At 40.7% G+C, this 21,624-nt stretch overlaps 1 protein-coding gene and 1 pseudogene across 2 annotated transcripts in view; one reads left to right on the top strand and one right to left on the bottom strand.

Moving 5' to 3' along the window:
* Positions 1-21,624, bottom strand: part of RAD52 (RAD52 DNA repair protein) — a 36,290-nt gene that overhangs the window by 6,199 nt on the left and 8,467 nt on the right. For both annotated transcript variants that reach the window (XM_036092390.2, XM_078075459.1), the window contains 6 exons: positions 15,360-15,464; positions 14,216-14,317; positions 13,524-13,617; positions 13,285-13,352; positions 10,571-10,689; positions 9,569-9,644 (listed from right to left, as the gene is read on the bottom strand). In XM_036092390.2, coding sequence (XP_035948283.1) covers positions 9,569-9,644; positions 10,571-10,689; positions 13,285-13,352; positions 13,524-13,617; positions 14,216-14,317; positions 15,360-15,446 — 546 coding nt within the window. In that variant the 5' untranslated portion in view covers positions 15,447-15,464. The remainder of the gene's footprint in view (positions 1-9,568; positions 9,645-10,570; positions 10,690-13,284; positions 13,353-13,523; positions 13,618-14,215; positions 14,318-15,359; positions 15,465-21,624) is intronic.
* On the top strand, positions 16,663-21,111 carry LOC118535797 (large ribosomal subunit protein uL14 pseudogene; annotated as a pseudogene).

Here is a 21,624-nt window from a genome sequence, read left to right as displayed (position 1 = left end):
AAACCAAGACAAAATTCCAGCAAAAGGGGTAGGAAAATTCATGGGTGGCATTTTACATGCCCACTCAGGCCCCTGCCCCTGCCCTCATCCAGCATAGAGCAGTACAACCAGGAGGAAACTTCCCATCCTGGGCTCTGCCTCTGGGATGGAAACAAAAGAGTAGACTGTATCTACGATGTTGTGGTTGGTCTGGGGGCTGCCCAAGGCATTGGTTTCTGTCTCACCTGACTCAGCACGCTGATGGGACCAGCAGAGTTTTAAAGTCACTAAAAACAGAGATAAGCACCAGAACACATTGGACCTACAGGGGTGCAGTCAGATGCCAGGAGGAGAAGGAGATCCTAAAAGGTTTGGGAGGTCCTAGGACCTCTAGCTGGGCTGACTGTTTAAGGTCTTCCCCTGCACAAAACCAGTACATAAAAACTGGGAAAGGTGGTTGTTTTCTCAAATGCCACATCTCAACCAAAGATCACAAGGCATAGAAAGAAACAGGGAGGGGCGCCTGGGTGGCTCAGTTGGTTAAGCGACTGCCTTCGGCTCAGGTCATGATCCTGGAGTCCCTGGATCGAGTCCCGCATCAGGCTCCCTGCTCGGCAGGGAGCCTGCTTCTCCCTCTGACCCTCCCCCCTCTCATGTGCTCTCTCTCTCATTCTCTCTGTCTCAAATAAATAAATAAAAAAAAAAAAAAAAAAAAAATCTTTAAATAAAAAAAAAAAAAAAAAAAAGAAAGAAACAGGGAAATGTGGCCCAAACAAAGGAACAAAATCATCTCCAAAAACTGACCCCCCCCCCAAAAAAATGCAATCTATGTGCTACCTAACAATGAATTTAAAATAATGGTCATAAAGATGCTCAATCAGCTAAGAGAGAACACACACAACTAAATGAAATCAGGAAAATGATGCATGAATGAAATGAGAAGAATATCAACAAAGAGAAACTATAAAAAAGCAGCTAACAAGTTCTGGAACTGAAAAATATAATAACAGCTGAAAAGTTCACTAGAGGGGTTTTACAGCAGACTTGAACTGACAGAAGAAAGAATCAGCAACATGAAGACATACAAATTCAAGAAGCTCAAAAAACTACGTCTAGGACAAACGCAAAAGCCTCACACCAAGGCACATTATAATCAAACTGCCAGAAGTCAAAAACAGTACCCTAATAACAAACTACCAGAAAGAGAAATTAAGAAAACAAACCCATTTATAATTGCAACAAAAAGAATAAAATATTCAGCAATAAATGAATCAAGGAGGTAAAAGACCTGTAGAGTGAAAACTGTAAGACATCGATAAAAGAAACTGAAGAATAAATAGAAACATATTCCATGCTGTGGATTGGAAGAATTAATATTGTTAGAATGCCCAACAAACCAAAACAATCTCCAGATTCAGTGCAATCCCTATCAAAATCCCAATGGCATTTTCCACAGAAATAGAACAAACAATCCTAAAATTTGTATGAAACCACAAAAGACTCCAAATAGCCAAAGCAAACTTGAGAACAAAGCTGAAGGCATCATGGTACCTGATTTCAAACTATATTATAAAGCTATAGTAGTCAAAACAGCATGGTACTGACATAAATACAGACACCTAAAACGATGGAACAAAATAGAGAGCTCAGAAAGAAACCCATGTTTATACAATCAACAAATTTATGACAAAGAAGCCAAGAATGTACAATGTAGAAAGGACAGTCTCTTCAGTAAATGGTCTTGGGAAAACTGGACAGCACATGCAAAAGAATGAAACTAGACCATTATCTGACACAATACACAAATATACCCAAAACAAAGTACAGACTTAAGTGTAAGACCTGAAACCATAAAACTCCTAGAAGAAAACACAGGAGATAAGCTCCTTAACATTGGTTTCGGTGATGACTTTTTGGATCTGACACCAAAGCAAAGCCAACAAAAGCAAAAATAAACAAGCATGACTACATCAAACTAAAATGCTTCTGCACAGCAACAGAAACTGTCAACATGAGGGTGCCTGGGTGGCTCAGTTGGTTAAGCGACTGCATTCAGCTCAGGTCATGATCCTGGAGTCCCAGGATCAAGTCCCGCATCGGGCTCCCTCCTCAGCGGGAAGTCTGCTTCTCCCTCTCACCTCCCCCCTCTCATGCTCTCTTTCTCTTCATTCTCTCTCTCTCAAATAGATAAATAAAAATCTTTAATAAAAAAATAAAAAACTGTCAACATGAAAAGGTAACCTATTGAATGGGACAAAATATTTGTAAACGATATAACCGATAGGGGGTTAATATCCAAAATATGTAAAGAAATACAACTCAATAGCGAAAACAACAACAACAAATAATCCGATTAAAAATGGGCACAGGATCTACACAGACATTTTTCCAAAGAAGACACACAGATGGTCAACAGACACATGAAAGGATGCTCAACATCACTCATCATCAAGGAAGTGCAAATCAAAACCAAAATGAGATACCACCTCATACCTGTCAGGGTGGCTATTATCAAAAAGATAAGAAATAAGTGTTGGAGAGGATGTGGAGAAAGAGGAAGGCTTGTGCAGTGTTGGTGCACAGTTGGTGCAGCCACTGTGGAAAACAGTATGGAGTTCCTCAGAAAATTAAAATGTGATCCATCAATTCCACTTCTCGGTATTATCCAAAGAAAACAAAAACACTATCTCAAAAAGCTATCTGCACCCCATGTCCACCGTGGCATTATTTACAATAGCCAAGGTATAGAAATAATCTAAGTGTCCATCCATGGATGAATGGTTAAAGAAAATGTAGTGAATATACAATGGAATATTATTCTACCATAAAGGAGGAAATCTTGTATTTCTCACAACATGGATGCACCCTGAGGGTATTATGCTAAGTGAAATAAATCAGAGAAAGACAAACACCATATCGTCTCACTTATATGTGGAATCTGGGGGGCAAAAAGAGCTCATAGGTACAGAGAATAGATTGGTGGTTGCCAGGGAGAGGCAGGTGGCAGGCAAAATGGGGAGGGGGTGTGCGGAAAAGTACAAACTTACAGTTATAAAATAAGTCATGGGAATGTAATGTACAGCATAGTGATTACAGCTAATAATATTATATATTTGAAAATTGCTAAAAGAGTAAATCTTAAGTTTAAAAAAATTTGTAACTAGCTTTGGTGATGGATGTTAACTAGACTTATTATGCTGGTCATTTCGTAATATATACAAATATCAAATCATTATGCTGCATACCTGAAACTAAAATAATGTTACATGTCAATTATATCTCAATTTTTAAAAAGTCAAAGACAAAGAGAAATCTTGAAAGCAGCAAGAGAAAAACAAATCATCACATACAAGAGAGCCTCCATAGGATTATTAGATTTCTTCTTACAGGCCAGAACAGAGTGGGATGATATATTGAAAGTGCTGAAAGAAAAAAGCTCAGCCAAGAATACTGCATCCAGCAAAACTATCCTTCAAAAATAGAGAAATTAAGACTTTCTCATAAAAACAAAAGCAGGGGGAGTTCATTTCCACTAGACCTGCTCCACAAGAAATGCTAAAAGGAGTTCTTCAAAGTGAAACAAAAGGATGCTAGACACGAACACAAAGCTACAGGAAAATAATAAGTTCTCCAGTAAAAGTAAATACATAAATATAATAGCCTGTATTATTATCCTTTTGGTGCACAGAATTTAAATGAAAAAAAAAACTATTAAAACTATATAATGAATAAAGAAGTTTTAAAAACAACTACAGTTTTTATAACTGTAAATCTCTGTTACTGGGTATACATTATATAAAGATGTAATTTGTAACATCAATGAGATAAAGTGGAGCAGGGGTGGAGTTGTAAAGGAATAGAGTTTTGGGGGGCACCTGGGTGGCTCAGCTAGTTAAGCATCTGCCTTCAGCTCAGGTCGTGATCCTGGGGCCTGGGGATCAAGCCCTGTGTCAGTCTCCCTGCTCATCGGGGAGTCTGCTTCTCCCTCTTTCTCTGCCCCTACCCCCCTGCTCATGCTCTCTCTCTCACTCTCTCTCAAATAAATAAAATCTTAAAAAAAAAAAAAAGGAATAGAGTTTTTGTATGCAACTGAACTTATCAGTTTAAAATAGAATGAATGCTGCAACGTTAACATGTTTTATAATTGCAATAATAACCACAAGGAAAATATCTCTAGAATATACACAAAAGGAAATAAGAAAGGAATCAAATCATGTCACTACCCAAAAGTAAAACAAAACACAAAGGAAGGCAGTAGGAGAGGAAAGGAGGGACAAAAAAGCTACAAGATATACAGAAAACAACAAAATGGCAACAGTAAGTCGTTCACTAACACTAATACTTTAAATGTAAATGGATTAAATACCCCAATCAAATGACATAGATTGGCTGCGCAGATTTAAAAAACAAGATACAACTATATGCTTTTTATAAGAGACTCACTTTAGATCTAAGAACACAGGCTAAAGGTGAAAGGATGAGAAAAGATATTCCATGTAACTGGTACCAAAAGAGAACAGGGCAGGCTATACTAATACCAGACAAAACAGACTTTAAGTCAAAAATTGTTACAAGAGACAAAGGTTAAGTCAAAAATTGTTACAAGAGACAAAGGAGGACATTATACAATGATAAAAGGGTCAATTCACTCAGTAGGTATAACAATTATAAATATTTGTGTACCAAACACCAGAGCTCCTAAATATATAAAGGAAACTTTGTCAGAACTGGAAAGATAAATAGACAGCAACACAATACAATAATAGTAGGAAACTTCAATATTCTACCTCCAATAATGGATAGAATAACCAGACAGAAGATCAATAAGGAAATAGAGGATTTGAACATTATAAGCCAACTGGACCTAACAGACATATACAGAATACTCCACCCAACAACAGTAGATTATAAATTCTTCTCAAGTACACATGAAATATTCTTCAGGAGAGACCACATGTTAGGCTACAAAACAAGTCTTAACCAACTGAAGAATACAGAAATCATACAAAGTATGCTTACTGATCACAATGGAATAAAACCAGAAATCAATAGCAGAAGGAAAAAGTGGAAAACCCACAAACATGTGGAAATTAAACAGTACACTCTTAAACAACCAATGGGTCAAAGAACAAATCACAAGGGAAATTAGAAAGTATCTTGAAACAAATGAAAATGAAAACACAACATACCAAAACCTATGCTATGCAGCAAAAGCAGTGCTAACAGGAAGGTTTATTGCTGACACAAGCTAGCAAAAAAATGAAATAAAGCTTGGAGCAGAGATACATGACATAAAGAACAGAAATGCAATAGGGAAAAAAAATTGACAAAACTAAGAGTTAGTTTTTTGAAAAGATCAACAAAATTGATAAACCCTTAGATTAACTAAGAAAAGAGAGAAGACTCAAATAACTAAAATCCAAAAATAGGGACATTACAACCAATGCCACAGAAATAAAAAAGATTATAAGAATACTCTGAACAATTATATACCAACAAATCAAATAACCTAGAAGAAATGGACAAATTCCCAGACACATACAACCTACCAAGACTGAATCATGAAGAAACAGACAATCTGAATAGACCAGTTACTAGTTAGAAGATTAAATCAGTAATCTAAAATTTACCACCACCACCACCAATAAAAAAGCCCCGAACTAAATGGCTTCATGGCAGAATTCTACCGAACATTTAAAAAATTAACACCAATCCTCCTCAAACTCTTCCAAAAGCTAAAGTGGAGGGAACACTTCCAAGCTCACTCTATAAGGCCAGCATTACTCTGATACCAAAGTCAAACAATGACACTACATACACTTACCATGATGAGCACTGAGTAATATATAGAACTGTTGAATCACTATATTGTACACCTGAAACTAACATAGCACCATATGTTAACTAGACTGGAATTAAAATAAAAAACTTAATAAAAACAAAACAGAAAAACCAATGACACTACAAGAAGAAAAACAACACTGTGACAAAATTATAGAAAAATATCCTTGATAAATATTGATACACAGATCCTCCAGGGTGCCTGGATGGCTCAGTCAGATAAGCAGCTGACTCTTGATTTCAGCTCAGGTCATGATCTCAGGGTCACGGTACTAAGCCCCATGTTGGGCTCCATGCTCAGTGGGGAGTCTGCTTCTCTCCCTCTCCCTCTGCCCCTACCCTGGCTCATGCATGCATGCACTCTCTCTCTCAAATAAATTAATTAAAAATTCTTTATTAAAAAAAAAATCCTCCAAATTCTAGCCCACCAAATTCAATAGCACATTAAAAGAATTATACACCATGACCAAGGGGGATTTATTCATAGGATGCAAGGATGGGTCAACTCCACAAATCAATCAGTGTGATACACACCACAGTAACAAAAGAAGGGACAAAAGCACATGCTAATCTCAATTAATGCAGAAAAAGCATTTGATAAGACTCAATACCTTTTCGTGATAAAAATATTCAACAAACTAGGAATAGAAGAAATATACCTCAACATAATGAAGGCCTTATATGAAAAACCCACAGCTAACATCATACTCAATGGTGAAAGACTGAAAGCTTTTCCTATAATATCAGGAACAAGGCAAGGATGCCCACTCTCACTACTCATACTCAGCATATCGGAAATCCTAGCCAGAGCAATTAGGCAAGAAAAAGAAATAAAAGGAATCCAAAGTGGAAAAGAAGTAAAATTATCTCTAGATGTAGATGACATGCTCTCATGTGCAGAAAACCCTACAGACTACCAAAAAAAAATTATTAGAACTAATAAACAAATTCAACAAAGTTGCAGGATACAAAATCAACACACAAAAATCAGTTGTGTCTATACACTAGTAATGAACAATCCAAAAAGAAAATGAAGAAAACAATCCATCTACAATAGCATCAAAAGAATAAAATACTTAGTAATAAACCTAACCAAGAATGTGAAAGACTTATACACTGAAAACTGCAAAATATTGCTAAAAGTAATTAAAGAAGCCACAAAAAAATGGAAAGACATCCCATGTTCATAAATTGGAAGACTTAATATGGTTAAGATGCCCATATTACCAAAGTGATCTACTGCTTCGACACAAACCCTATCCAAATTCCCATAGCATTATTTGCATTAAAAAAAAATTATCCTAAAATTCATATAGAATCTCAAAGGACTTCAAATAGTGAAAACAATATTGAAAAAGAAGAACAAAGTTGAAGGGCTCATACCTTCTGATTTCAAAACACACTGCAAAGCTACAGTGATCAAAATGGTATGATACTGCCATAAATACAGACACACAGTCCAATGGAATAGAGAGCCCAGAAATAAACCCTTGCATAAATGATCAAATGAATATCAGCAAGCGTGCCAAGACCACTCAATGGGGAAAGGAGAGTCTCTTCAACAAATGATGCTGGGAAAACTGGATATCCACATGCAGAAGAATGAAGTTAGACCTGTATCTTACATCATAAACAAAAATAAATTCAAGATAGATTAAAGACTTAAACATAAGACCAAACCCATAAAACTCATAAAAGAAAATATAGGGGAAAAGCTTGATGACATTGGATTTGACAATGATTTCTTGCATATGACACTAAAAACACAAAGCAAAAATATACAAATGGGACAATGTCAAACTTAAACATTTTAAAGGCAACCTATGAAATAGGAAAAAAAAAATTCCAATCCTGTCTCTGATAAGGGGTTAATATTCAGAATAGATACAGAATTCCTATAACCCAACAACAAAAAATTAAAATCCCCAATTTAAAAATGGGCAAGGAACTTGAATAGACATTTCTCCAAAGATAATATACAAATGGTCAAAAAGCATATGAAAAGATGTTCAACATCGAAACTTATCATCAGAGAAATGCAAATCAAACCCACAATAAGATAGCACGTCACACCCACTAGGATGGCTGCTATCAAAAAAGCAGAAAATAACAAGTGTTGGTAAGGATGTAGAGAAATTGGAGCACTTGTGCACTGTTGGTTGAACTATAAAATGTTGTGGCCACTACAGAAAACAGTGTGGAAGTTCCTCAAAAAACTACCATATGGGGGCGCGGGGGTGGCTCAGTCAGTTAAGTGTCCAACTCTTGATCTGAGCTCAGGTCTTGACCTCAGGGTGGTGAGCTCAAGCTCTGTGTAAAAAAAAGAACAAAAACACTACCATATGATCCAGCAAACCCACCTCTGGATATATCCAAAGTAACTGAAAGCAGGGTCTTGAAGAGGTATTTGCAAAACCATGTTCATTACAGCACTATTCTCAAGTCAAGAGATGAAAGCCACCAGATGTCCATTGATGGAAAAATTAAAGAAAATGTGGTGTATGCATACAGTGGATTATTCAGCCTTAAAAAGGGACGTAATTCTTTTTTTTTTTTTTAAGGACTTTATGTTTAAGTGATCTCTACACCCAACATGGGGCTTGAACTTAAAACCTGAGATCAAGGGTCCCACACTCTACCGACTGAGCCAGCCAGGCATGCCGAAAAAAAGGAGGGTACTTCTGACACAGGCTACAACATAGATGAAACTTGAGGTCATTATGCTAAGTGAAATAAGTCACAGAAAAACAAACAGTATGATTCCACTTGCATGTGGCGTCTAAAGTGGTCAAAGTCACAGGAACCGGAAGTAGAATGCTGGTAACCAGGGGCTGTGAGAAGGGGAAATGGGGGGTTGTCCTATGGGTGTGAAGTTGCAGTATCCCAAGATTAAAAGTTCTGGAGATCTGTTTCATCAGTGAACTATACACTTAAAAATGGCTAAAATGGTCAATTTTATGTTATTTTTTTACCACAATAAAAAAAAAAAAAACCCTAATATCCCTCATAAACACAGACGCAAAAATTCTTAACAAAATATAAGCAAGCGGAGGCCAATAGTGTATAAAAAGGATTTTAACAAGGGAAAGTGTGGCGTTTTGACAGCTGCCAAGTGCCACTCCCGTCTGTCAGGTGTCCCCAGGCGGCAGCCGTGGAGGACAAGGCCGGGAGTGCTGCGTGGGCGGCGGCACTGCGGGCGTCTTCGAGAACGCCGGCCCGGCCCGGAGTTGGCAGCCACTCCGCCGGCCACAGGCACGCTCCGTCCCGCCTCAGCCCCGGCCAAGAGCGAGGCCAGGCCGCACGATTCCGGACCCGTCTCCAAAGGCCAGGGCGCGGCTCATGGGACAGGCTCGGGCAGAGACAAGGGCTACGCCGTGGCGCCTCGAGCGCAGGAGCAGCAAGAAGGCTGAAGAGGTGGGTTCTTCCTGAGTGTTGCTAAGGAACCCCAGGGGCGCTGCCGGCGGCTCTGTGCTCCTTTTGAGGTTTCACAGACCGTTCCCGAACACAGCTCTCGTGTAGAAGAAAACAAGTGGCACAGATTCTCGAGGCTTCAATTCCTTCAGCTGGAAAATAAGGTGACTGGTTCCTGCTGGCTCTGGTCGTCAAACAAGTCTGAAATACACATTCCAGACCCTCGAAAGAGCCGAGTCTCCCCTTCTCTCTCCCTCCCGGAATACTCAACCCATGCCAGCCGGAAAATAGTCCTCTCTTTACTGCGCTGCATTCCATCCATCCATTTCTAACATACCTGGCGGGGAAGCTTATTTAGTGACCTCAGATAGTCTTTGTCCAGAATACAATTTCCAAGTGCATTCCCGAAACTTCTAAGGGTAAGGAAAAAAAAAAAAAGAGCGAGAAACAGGTTGAGAATGATTAGGTGTAAATATCAGAGACCAGATACCTTTGTGGCAAGGTGCTTCTCAACTGCGGCACAGGAGATGGAACCTAATACACCTGCAGTAACGTTTCCTGGGCACCTGCCATGTTCACGCCCTCTGTATGAGGCTCTCAGAACACAGCACAGGGCATAACAGTCACCAGTCTCTGCCCTCAACAAGAGGTGAGGAGGACGAAAAGACTAAGAAACCATTCACAAAACCCCATTAGCACCAACTCCAGAGCAGAGAATTCTTTTTCCAAGGACAGTTCCAATTCCCCAATAATAGTGGGCAACACACACTTAGGGCACATCCTCCTCCCTGACTGAAGTTCTTTACTTGGGACATCTGGCCTCCTGTATGGGTTATGGTACAGCAAGTTTTTAGTGTAGGTTCATACATGTGTGATCCAATTCACTTCAATTCTCAAAGGCCACATATGACCCCAAAAAAGGTTAAAAAAACCCTTGTTCTATGCACCTAAGGTGTACATACCCAAGGAAACACTGTTTAGGTGTTTTAAAGAGAACGGGGAAGCTATCTCTGTCCTTGTGTGGAAAGGTCTCCAAGACACACGACTGAGACAGGGGTATGCAAAATGAAGTACAGAGTAGAGAATATAGTATTCTACCACTTGATCCCAAAGAAGGCAGACCTAAGCATAAAGAAGCATGGGGAAAATACGAAGTGTAGGAAACAGGGCCGACGGAGACAAGGGGGAGTGAGACTTGGGTTATTTTATTATTTTATAAAAATATATATATAAATTATAATTTATAAAGTTATTTTAACTTTCGTACCACGCATTACGTTTTAAACAAACGCACAGGAAATAAAACTGACGCAGGTTAGACCCCAGCCCTTGTGCTCACCTCAGCGCTCGCTTCAGCCCGTCAGTCACGGCCTCCTTCCTGGCCTTCTCCAAAGACAAGGCTTTTGACTTGAGGCCCTCACTGACACCATAGCCCACATCTTCATGGTAGGAGCCATCCTGCAGGGAGAGAAGGAGTTCAGACTCCAACATGAAAAGCTGCACTCGTGTCCCTGGTTCCACAGCTTTTCTCGCCCTCAAGGGCATTCGCACCAGGCGCACAGAACCCAGGCGCCTTGCTAAAGGGCACACGGGCACAGAGTTGGAAGAGAATTAATTTCCAGCACTACGTTCTAGACCTGATCTCCGCGTAAATGTGCAAGACAATTCTCCCTTCCTACTTCCTCTTTCACATAAAAAAGGCACATATCTGGGGCGCCTCGGTGGTTCAGTCTGTTAAGCATCTGCCTTCGGCTCAGGTCATGATCTCAGGGTCCTGGGATTGAGTCCTACATTGGGCTCCCCGCTCAGCAGGGAGTCTGCTTCTCCCTCTCCCTCTGCCTGCCGCTCCCCCTGCTTGTACTCTCTCTCTGACAAATAAATAAATAAAATCTTTAAAAAATAAAAAATATAAATAAATAAAATAAAATGAAATAAAAAAGACACATAGCTAACCCACCCTAAGTCTTACTAAGGTGCATTACCCCAAGGTATAAAAACCTCTGAGACACTAAACAAAAGGAAAATGTGAAATACTGTATTTAACAGACTCTTAACGACTGGATAGCAAATCTTTTCATGGGTTAGGTGGGTATCCATTTCTTGGCTTTCACCAAAAATGAAGGTACACCTGATCAAGTTATTAGCTGATAGAGAACCGAATATAATTTTGGATGACAGGACTCTGATTTTTGAGGTATAACTCAGAAAGCTTATTCAAAGAAATGAGTGACACTGTAACAACACTCTCTCCATTCCCAGTTTATTTATGTGAGCAAGGTTTTTCAGTACTATTTATAAAAATGAGAAGTTAGAATAGAATTAATGCTGAATGTTCCATCTAGGAAAAAGTAATATTAAATGATGGACATATAAACTATCTAAAAAGAAAAAAAAGTTTCATCCATCTCATTAATAAATGCATTTTCCTGGGGCCCGTGGGTGGCTCAGTCGGTTAAGCGTCTGCCTTCAGCTCAGGTCATGATCCCAGGGTGCTGGGATCAAGCCCCGCGTCGGGCTCCCTGCTCAGCGGGGAGTCTGCCTCTCCCTCTGCCTGCCACTCCCCTACTTGGGCTCTCTCTCTCTGACAAATAAATAAATACAATCTTAAAAAAAAAAAAAAAGAAATGCATTTTCCATAAAAATTTATTTTTATTAAGTATATAAATTTTGATGTAGTTATTTTGTCCCCCTCATAGACCCAATTGACTGATCAATTTTGTGTTAATAATACCTGTAATAGTAACTCAATCCAGAAGAAATTTTTTATAATTTAGAGCCTTAAGGTCACTGAAAATTTACCCAAAAAAATTACTTTTATATACACATACATACACACACAGAGGAATATGCTAAGGTTATTAATAAAAGGTTCTGAACACATATAAGATATATAAAATATATATTCCAAACATATATCATACATGTATTCCAAACATGTATTTTGTTTATACATATATACATATACATACACATATATACATACACACACACACACACACATACTGACAAAAGCCAATGGGGAGATAGAACGGAAATATGAGTTTGAGAAGAAACAATGTAAAATTTCTCATGATTAAAGAATAGCTTGCTCGTGTATTTTTTTAAGTGGATGACAGTATTTAATCGTTTATGATATTTAAAATCCAGTGGTACATTTAAAAAAGATGTAACAAAATATACATGGAATAAAGGGGACAAAGGATACACTTATCCTGATGAGCCGTGAGAAATGTACGGAAGTGTTGAATCACTATATTGTACACCTGACACTAATATACCACCGTATGTTAATTACACTTGAATAAAAAAGGAGGATAAAAATGTAACAGATTTATTTTAGAATGTCAGATCTTACAATATGCTAAAAAACATACCGTTGCAACTACAGGTTTGCCCTGTTATCCAAAAGTAGAATGTTCTCATGAAAACTTCCATAAGCCAAAATGGCATAAACCAGAGAATTACCATTAATTTATATGGAAAAATTTTTGAGCATTCCCAGATGCAAAAAATAACCTGTTATGCTTTTCTGATACCTTAGGACACATCTTGCTAACGGATGCACAAAACATATGGAGATAAAACACAGATGCTCACAGATGACGTTCAAAGCTCTGCCGAGATGCTGAGTGTGGTTCCTGGGGATGGACTCGCGGGGCCACTCTTGCCACCAGGGTGTGCCTTTTTTCATAAAAGCGAAAATCTTCTCTGGATTTCTTTCAGTTAAGCGAAAACAGGTACCAGCATAGGTCTTTCATAAAAGCAGAGCGGTGTAACACAAAATTTTGAAATGCAGAGGACCTGCATTTATACTTTGGGTGAAAACTTTTAGGTGTCAGCTTAAAATGTGCAGGAAAACAGAAGTTTTTCAGAATTCATTTAGGGGGCACGTGAGTAAGAATGTTTGGGTACCACCATCCTAAGGAACACTGGCTGAGCCCCAGCTCTAGAGCCTAGCTCTCTAGGCCCAGTCCAGAGAATTCTCTACCTGCTCATTCTCTCTTACCACCCACCCGGTCCTTGGAGGCAGCGGGTCTATTCCATCACCCTCACCTTCAACTGGACTCTCACAAATGCACAGACTCCCACGTAGAACTTGCCATTGTTAAGGTCAACAAAATCTAGGAGTGGGAAAGAGAACCAGTTGAAGAGGATACTGATCCCTGCGCCTCACCCATATCCTACTGGCAACTAAATACACCTACTCTACATCCTCACCCACAAAATACTCTCATCCGAAATTAGTACCAAAGTAAGGGAAATGAAGAAGTCACCGTTGCCAGGAAACATACCCACATTCTGCTGTGTGATAGAGTGTGCCCAGCCATTGTAACCAAACATCTCATTGGCCAGATTAATTACCCTGTGACCTTCAATGTAACATACCTGGGAAAAGAAATTAAAGAGGAAAAAAAAAAAAAGCTTATTAAAATTCCCTGCCATACTTAAATGAGAATCAAAATTTACTTAATTTACTCCTTACCAGCTTTTTTGGCAAAACTGCCCTTTAACATTCCAGGGAAATTCTCAGTGAACTTATTTCAAAGATCTTCCAGAAGGAACCAGTTACAACTAATGTTTTGTCTGGAGGGAGGGACTAGACTCAGAGGGGAAAGATATCCACTCACCTAGCAGTTTCCAAAACTTACAGTTTCCAAAAAAGTACAAGTCTCAGGCTGACATATATTATTGAAGACCAAAAATATACACAGAAGTGAAAATTAGAAGCAAAGGGCAAAAGAAACATTTTTAAAAGACGGTGTAAAAATCCCAAGATGGCAGGTATGGAAGTCTCAAGACAACACTTCGGTCGCTTCAGATGACAATGATGGCTGGAACCCATCCCCTCCCAAAGACACTAGGAAACATCTAGCAAGAGTGAGCAGGAGACCTTCTGAATCCGTGAAGACCCAGAGAGGGAGCGAGATCCTCTGAGTAGCCAGCTAGAGGGGCACCCACTTTTCAAGCATATCAACTCTCCTACCCTCTGGCCTCCTCCAGCCATGCGGCTACTGATGTATTCCGGGCCCAGCCTCTGCCTCAGAGCATTCTGGATGGCCTGGTACTCTTCTGCTGTGTACTGATACTGCAATCCAGAGAGGAAAATTAAATTGACATTTCCCCCACTCCTACGTCAGCAAGTCTTCAACTTTTTGGTCTCCAGACCCTTTACACTCTTAAAAAGTATTGAGGACCCTAGGAGCTCTTGTTTACAGGGTTATGTCTACCAATACTAGGAATTAAAACTGAGAAACTTCTAAGGCACACCGTCCATGAGCCGTCAAAGCAGCATCCCCCCAGGCCGTGCGTGCTCTGGAGAGCCCCACTGTTCACTCAGAGAATGAAAGGAAAAGGCAGGAAGTATTTTAGTATTATTAAGGAACTCTTCTTGACCTCATGCACTCGGAAGAGGTCTGGTGGACCTCTGGGGGTCCCTGGGCCACATTTTGAGAAGCATTGCCCCGGTGTCACCACCCTCCTGACAAAACTTTCTCAAGCCAGAATTGGTAAACTGAAACATCCTGCCTCAGGGTCTGTATACATGACGTTTATGCCCGCAGGGGAGTAGGGGGAACCTCTTCTCTAATTCAACAATTTTCCATCCTACACGTACATAAATATACTACTACTTGTTTTGACTTTTGTCCCCTTGGTAGTTTTCCCCTTGCCCTATTTAAATGAAATACCTTTGAACCAACAGATCTCTGGTATAGACAAAGATGGAATCGAGCGGACAAAGCAAGAATCTCTTTTATATGCACAGAATATCTCCACAAAGAATATGACCCCAGAATCTTTGGAACTGGGTGAAATGTGGATAGGAGTGATGGGGAAAGAGTAAGACTTTTCATTCACATATAGTCTACGTTTCATTTTGAATGTTTTACCACGTGAATATGTAATCTATCCAAAAAAATAAACAAAATGTAAATCTAAATGTAATCCCCAGTACTAATGCTAAAGTTCCACAATGCCCTGAGAGTTTATCAGACTCCCAAATAACGCACCTAACGGAAAACCCACTGACAATAAATAGCTTCCAAGTATATGACGATGCTCTACAAATGACTTTCTCCTACCTTTTCACTTAACCTCATTCTTCCCAGGTATGAAAAACACACAGTTACCTGTCCAAAGCATAATACAGAGCTGCCACCAGCAGAGGAAGGATGGCTGCCACGGCCTCCAAGAACTGCTTCCTCAGTCCCAGACATGTTGATTCCGGGTGACCTCTGTAAAAACAGAAGATTTAAAAAGATCTCAAAGAATGCTAAAAGAAAAAAACAGGAGCCTCTACTCAAAATCAGATTAAATCATCCATATGTAGTATCCTACAAGTCGCTTTATTTACTTAACACTTTATTTGTAAGCACTGCCCCAATCAAAGACTAAGTTCCTCAATGCTTAGCTACCCTCCAACATGGCACTGAAAATCCTTTAGGGACCACTTATACCCTTCTGTTAAAATTCTTGCTAGGGTGGGGGCGCCTGGCTGGCTGAGTTGGTAGAGCATGCAAACCTTGATCTCAGGGTCATGAGTTCAAGCCCCACGTTGGGCATGGAGCCTACTTAAAAAAACAAACGATGAAATGTTTGCTAGGGTGATGGTGTTATTAAAGGTGATTTTTATAATTAGAATGTATTATAATTGCAATATTTATCATTGAAAAAGTCAAAATTACAAAGACACTCCAAGGGAGATTAACCAAGCAACTGATTACTACCTACTATATCAACAACATGATCCTGGCCTCAGTGGGGTCAGAAAGGGAAGTATAAGCCAGGGGCGCCTGGGTAGCTCAGTCAGTTAAGTGTCTATCTTCAGCCCAGGTCATGATCTCGGGGTCCTGAGATCAAGCCCCATATCGGGCTCTCTGCTCAGTGCAGAGTCTGCTTTTCCCCTCTCCCTCTGCCTCTACCCCTGCTCATGCTCTCTTTCTCTCTCATATAAATAAATAAAATATATATATATTTTTAAAAAGGTAAAAGCCATAATAACTGACCTACTTTCCAGGAGCTAACAAGCTGGCTAGTAGGGGAAGACTAACAGGGAAGTTAAAGAGCAAGAGAGAGCAGTGCGGACAGCCCTAACATTCAGGAAGAATAAAGCGTTAGACCAGTTAGGTCTGTTGCAGCATCAGCATCACCTGGGAACTTATTAGAAATGCAAATCCTCAGGTCCTACCCTAGACCTCCTGGATCAGAAACTAGAGCGGAGGCCCAGGAGTTAGTGCTTGCCCAAGCCACCAGGTGATTCTGACACAAGCTCAAGTTGGGGAGCCAATGCATTAGACTGAGACTATGCAAATGTATAGTCCATTAGAAAACAGAATTACCCTCAGAAGCACCTGCAACTGGCTGACCCACTACCTGACTGACCCCTACACCCGTCTCAGAGCAGATGGATTCAATATTGTGCCCCAGCCTTTCTGTCCCTTTCCAGCGTTCAAGATGTGGAAGCGAGGACATGGTGGGTCCTCCAGTGTGAAATTCCGGATTTCCCTGGGTCTTCCCGTAGGAGCCGTGATCAACTGTGCTGACAGCACAGGAGCCAAAAATCTGTAGATGATCTCGGCGAAGGGGATCAGGGATGGAACCGGCTTCCTGCTGCTGGTGGGGGTGACATGATGACGGCCAGAGTGAAGAAAGGCAAACCAAGTTCAGAAAGAAGGTATATCCAGCAGGTAACTGGACAACGCGAGTCCTACTGGAGAAAAGCTGGTGTGTGTCCCTGTTTTGAAGGTAACGTGGGGGTCACAGTGAACAGTAAAGGTGAAATGAAAGGTGCTGCGGTCACCAGACCAGTTGCAAAGGAGTGTGCACACGTGTGACCCAGGATTGCAGCCGCTGCGGGCAGCACTGCAGGATTCTTTGGTGTGTTCAAAAAAAATTTTAAATTATGTGCTCCCAATGTTTGTCTTCCTATTCTTTTCTACAGGTCACCTTTCTTTTTTTTTTTTTTAAGATTTTATTTATTTATTTGACAGAGAGAGAGACACAGCTAGAGAGGGAACACAAGCAGGGGGAGTGGGAGAGGGAGAAGCAGGTTTCCCGCTGAGCAGGGAGCCCGATGCGGGGCTCGATCCCAGGACCCTGGGATCATGACCTGAGCCGAAGGCAGACGCTTAACGACTGAGCCACCCAGGCGCCCTACAGGTCACCTTTCTTGACACCACCCAACCCTTGCCTCCTTTTGTAAAATGAAATTACTCGGTGCAAACTGGCTGTGGGTGTGTGCAAAATAAAGATAAACAGTACTTGGCAAAAAAAAAAAAAAAGTTGTGCCTCAGCAAACTTGCTTGCTGTAGTCTTCAGGTTATTTGCTGACGGTAAAACTACAGATCTAGGAATGTTAGGTGGCGGGACGCTCCCATGGCGCCGCAATACAGCGTTTAGGGGCTCAAGTCCTAAATGTCAGTTTCTGGCTGTACACCCACTAGGTGCTTGACTAAGGGAAAAAATCACACAATCTCTCTAAAGGATGTTCTCTCATCTAGAAAATGGACAAAGGGGGGGCACCTGGGTGGCTCAGTCGTTAAGCGTCTGCCTTCAGCTCAGGTCATGATCCCAGGGTCCTGGGATCGAGCCCCATATCGGGCTCTCTGCTCGGCAGGAAGCCTTCTTCTCCCTCTCCCACTCCCCCTGCTTATGTTCCCTCTCTCGCTGTCTCTCTCTCTCTGTTGAATAAATAAATAAAATCTTTAAAAAAAAAAAAAAAGAAAATGGACAAAGGAATAATACCTGCATTTCCTACGGGTTCTGTCGAGATTAACATGATACTGCTTGAAAACTGCATTAGAATAGCACACACAAGAAGTCCTAAAAGGTTAGCTATTGCTAAGTGCGTCTCAACTTTCTTATGTACAGTATGATGAAAATGCAAAAGATTATTTAAATGATCATAAAACACTACATTTCAACTAAGAATGATCAATTATTTCTAATCTGGCACTGAAAAAGTAGAAGGGTGGCCTACACTAGGTTAATTAAGTGTCTAAAATGGTTATAACAGGGGTGCCTGGCTGGCTCAGTCAGAAGAGCATGCGACTCTTGATCTTGGGGTCGTGAGTTCAAGCCCCATGTTGGGGGTAGAGAGTATTTAAATAAATAAATAAACTTAAAAAAATAAAACAAAAAATTGTTAAAATAGAATCAATATATTATATACCTGAAACTAATATTACACCATATGTTAACTAACTGGAATTTAAATAAAAACTTTAAAAAAAAGAAACACTTCACATATGCTGGGATAGCTACAATAAAAAAGACAAAGAATAACCAACATTAGTTGAGGATGTGGAGAAATTGGAACACACACAGACACACACACACATACACACACACACAATCTATTAAAACAGGTTGGGTGCCTGGCTGGCTCAGCTGATAGAGCACTAGACTCTTGATCTCGGGTTGTGAGTTCAAGTCCCACGTTGGGCACAGAGATTACTTTAAAAAAAACCCAACCAACAGGGGCACCTGGGTGGCTCAGTCGTTAAGCATCTGCCTTCGGCTCAGGTCATGATCCTAGGGCCCTGGGATCGAGCCCTGCATTGGGCTCCCTGCTCGGCGGGAAGCCTGCTTCTCCCTCTCCCACTCCCCCTGCTTGTGTTCCTTTCTCGCTGTGTCTCTCTCTGTCAAATAAATAAATAAAATCTTAAAAAAAAAAAAAAACCAATAATTTAAAATTGTTACAGCAGGAAATAGTGGAATAAGGATCATATTTAGAATGCAATTGTAAATGCCAGAAAAAATAGTTAAAAGAACAAAGTGGGGAGGGTGCCTGGGTGGCTCAGTCAGTTAAGCGTCTGCCTCAACTCAGGTCCTGATACCAAGTCCCACATCAGGCTCCCTGCTCATCGAGGAGTCTGCTTCTCCTCTACCCCTCCCCCTCCCCCCAGGTGGCTCAGTTGGTTGTGCCCGACTCTTGATCTCAGCTCAGGTCTTGATCTCAGAGTCATGAGTTCGAGTCCCTACTTAAAAAGAAAGAAAAGAATGCAGCAGGGATGGGATGCAGAATGTCTCCGAGGGATGGGACTGGGGTGGAGAATAGTGTAGCAGGGATCTTTTTCCAAATAAAACTTTTAGCACTATTTCACTTTCCAATATGTACATGTATTATTTTAATAAAAATTAGAATAAAAAATTTAAAGACCTGTTATATAAAGCAGAGGTCAGCAAACCTTTTCTTTAAAGTGCCAGATAGTAAATATCTTAGGTTTTGCAGGCTACATGGTCTCTGTCACAACTATGCAACTTGGGCCTCTAGCCAAAGATAATATGTAAACAAATGGGTGTGGTTGTGTCCCAATAAAACTTTATCACAAAAAGAGGTGGCAGCTTTGGGCCACAGGCCGTAGTGTGCCAACCCCTGCTATAAAGCATGCTTTGAACGTTACAGTCAGACCTGGTTCAATATCCCACCCCACCCAATACATAATACATTATTTAAGTTGGGCAATTACTTAAACTTTCTGTGCTCCAATTTCCTCATCTGTAAAGGGGAATATTAGTAAAATCAACCCCATAAATGTGTCGTATTAAAATGATGTGATAAGGGGCACTGGGTGGCTCAGTTGGTTGGGCATCTGCCTTTGGCTCAGGTCATGATCTTGGAGTCCTGGGATAGAGCCCTGCATCGGGCTCCCTGCTCAGCGGGGTGTCTGCTTCTCCCTCTCCCTCTGCTCCTCCCCCCGCTCGTGCTCTCTCTCACTCACTCTCTTTCTCAAATAAATAAAATCTTTAAAAAATAAAATAAAATTATGTGATAATAACAGTATCCAGCAAAAATCATCATTGGGTACTAAAAAGTTGTGGGGGAGACTCACAAAGTTTCAAATGAGCACTTGTTCAATTATTTGTTAAAAATAAAAGGGTATACACTGGGACTGTACCTAATGCCACTGAGTTGCACACTTAAAAATGGTTAAAATGGTTAAAAATTTAAGTTATGTATATTTTGCCACAACAAAAAAAAGGAGGGAGAATAACAACACAATCAAGGTTTATATCTCCTTCAGGCAGGATCTAACCCAGTCTGGGGCCCTGCCCATCCCGTGGCTGTGTCATCTAAGCACATGTGACCTCCAAGGTCATCACTGCAAGGGGAGAAAGTTGTTAAAGTCACACCGGTTCATAGCTGCCTTAGGCCAGAAGTGATATGCATCACTTCTGGTCACAGTTCACCGGACAGAACTTGTCACAAGGCTCCAACTTAATTGCAATGGAGGCTAGGAAAGGTAAGAAAGCATTTGGTGAGTACTGTCTCTTCTGCATCCGTTTTCCCCCCTCCAGTGTGAGCCCCTAGAAGGCAGAAGATTCTTGGATTCTTCTTGGCCCCCCAGTGAGTAGCATGGTACCTTGTTCCTAGTGAGGGGTCAGGGAGGGAAGTGTTTGGTGAGTGATTAAATGAATGAATGGATAGAGGATGAAGTACATAGTGTAGGATACAGAGACAAAGTATATTTTTTAATTCTTTAGAAACTGATTTTATAAAGCAAGAGTTACACTTCTCACACTTAAAAAGCAACTTGTTGGGGCGCCTGGGTGGCTCAGTCGTTAAGCGTCTGCCTTCGGCTCAGGTCATGATCCCAGGGTTCTGGGATCAAGCTCCGCATCGGGCTCCCTGCTCTGCGGGAAGCCTGCTTCTCCCTCTCCCACTCCCCCTGCTTGTGTTCCCTCTCTCGCTGTCTTTCTCTGTCAAATAAATAAATAAAATCTTAAAAAAAAAAAAAGCAACTTGCTACTTTTCTAAACAATATCTTAGAAGAGTCAACCTTTTATCACAGAAAAGGACAACTTCATCTCTGCCCATAAAGTAAAACACGGAATCATTCTTTTTTTTCCCTGCCAGTTACTACTTTGAGAAAAAGTTGACTGCCTTCCTTTCTAAAACTGTCTACAACCATTTTCCTATTATAAAATTAAAATATCTTTATTGTAGAAAGCTTTACACATATATCAAAAAATACGGAAGGAAGTAAAATTTGACTGGATCACCACCAGTAACAGATAACTGTCTTTTTTTATGTGATTGAGTTTATGTGTGTATATTTTATGTGTGTGTGTATGTATGTGCATACTTGCTAAACAAAAGTAGAATCCAAATTTATCAGGCGTATCTTACGCAGCAGCTCAAATCTTCTTGGCCTTGCCTGTCTCTGAGGCCCCTGACCGCTTTTTATACCCCGGTTGCCATGAGGTAGACCAAATATGCATGAGTTCTAACTGAATGCACAGAGGCACCACCACTGGTCCCTTACTTCCTGCTCATGCCGGATGCCTCTCTCCCACCCCTGGCCTCCCTCTCACCTTGAAGGTGTGAGAACCTGTGGGACCCCCCTGATGCCCACACATGCACAACCTGGAAGTCTGAGGGAGGGAACATAC

The sequence above is a fragment of the Halichoerus grypus genome, chromosome 6, assembly GCF_964656455.1.
Source record: "Halichoerus grypus chromosome 6, mHalGry1.hap1.1, whole genome shotgun sequence".
Lineage (NCBI taxonomy): Eukaryota > Metazoa > Chordata > Mammalia > Carnivora > Phocidae > Halichoerus > Halichoerus grypus.
The sequence above is the reverse complement of the archived record's forward strand: the minus strand, read 5'-3'. Positions and strand labels throughout refer to the sequence as shown.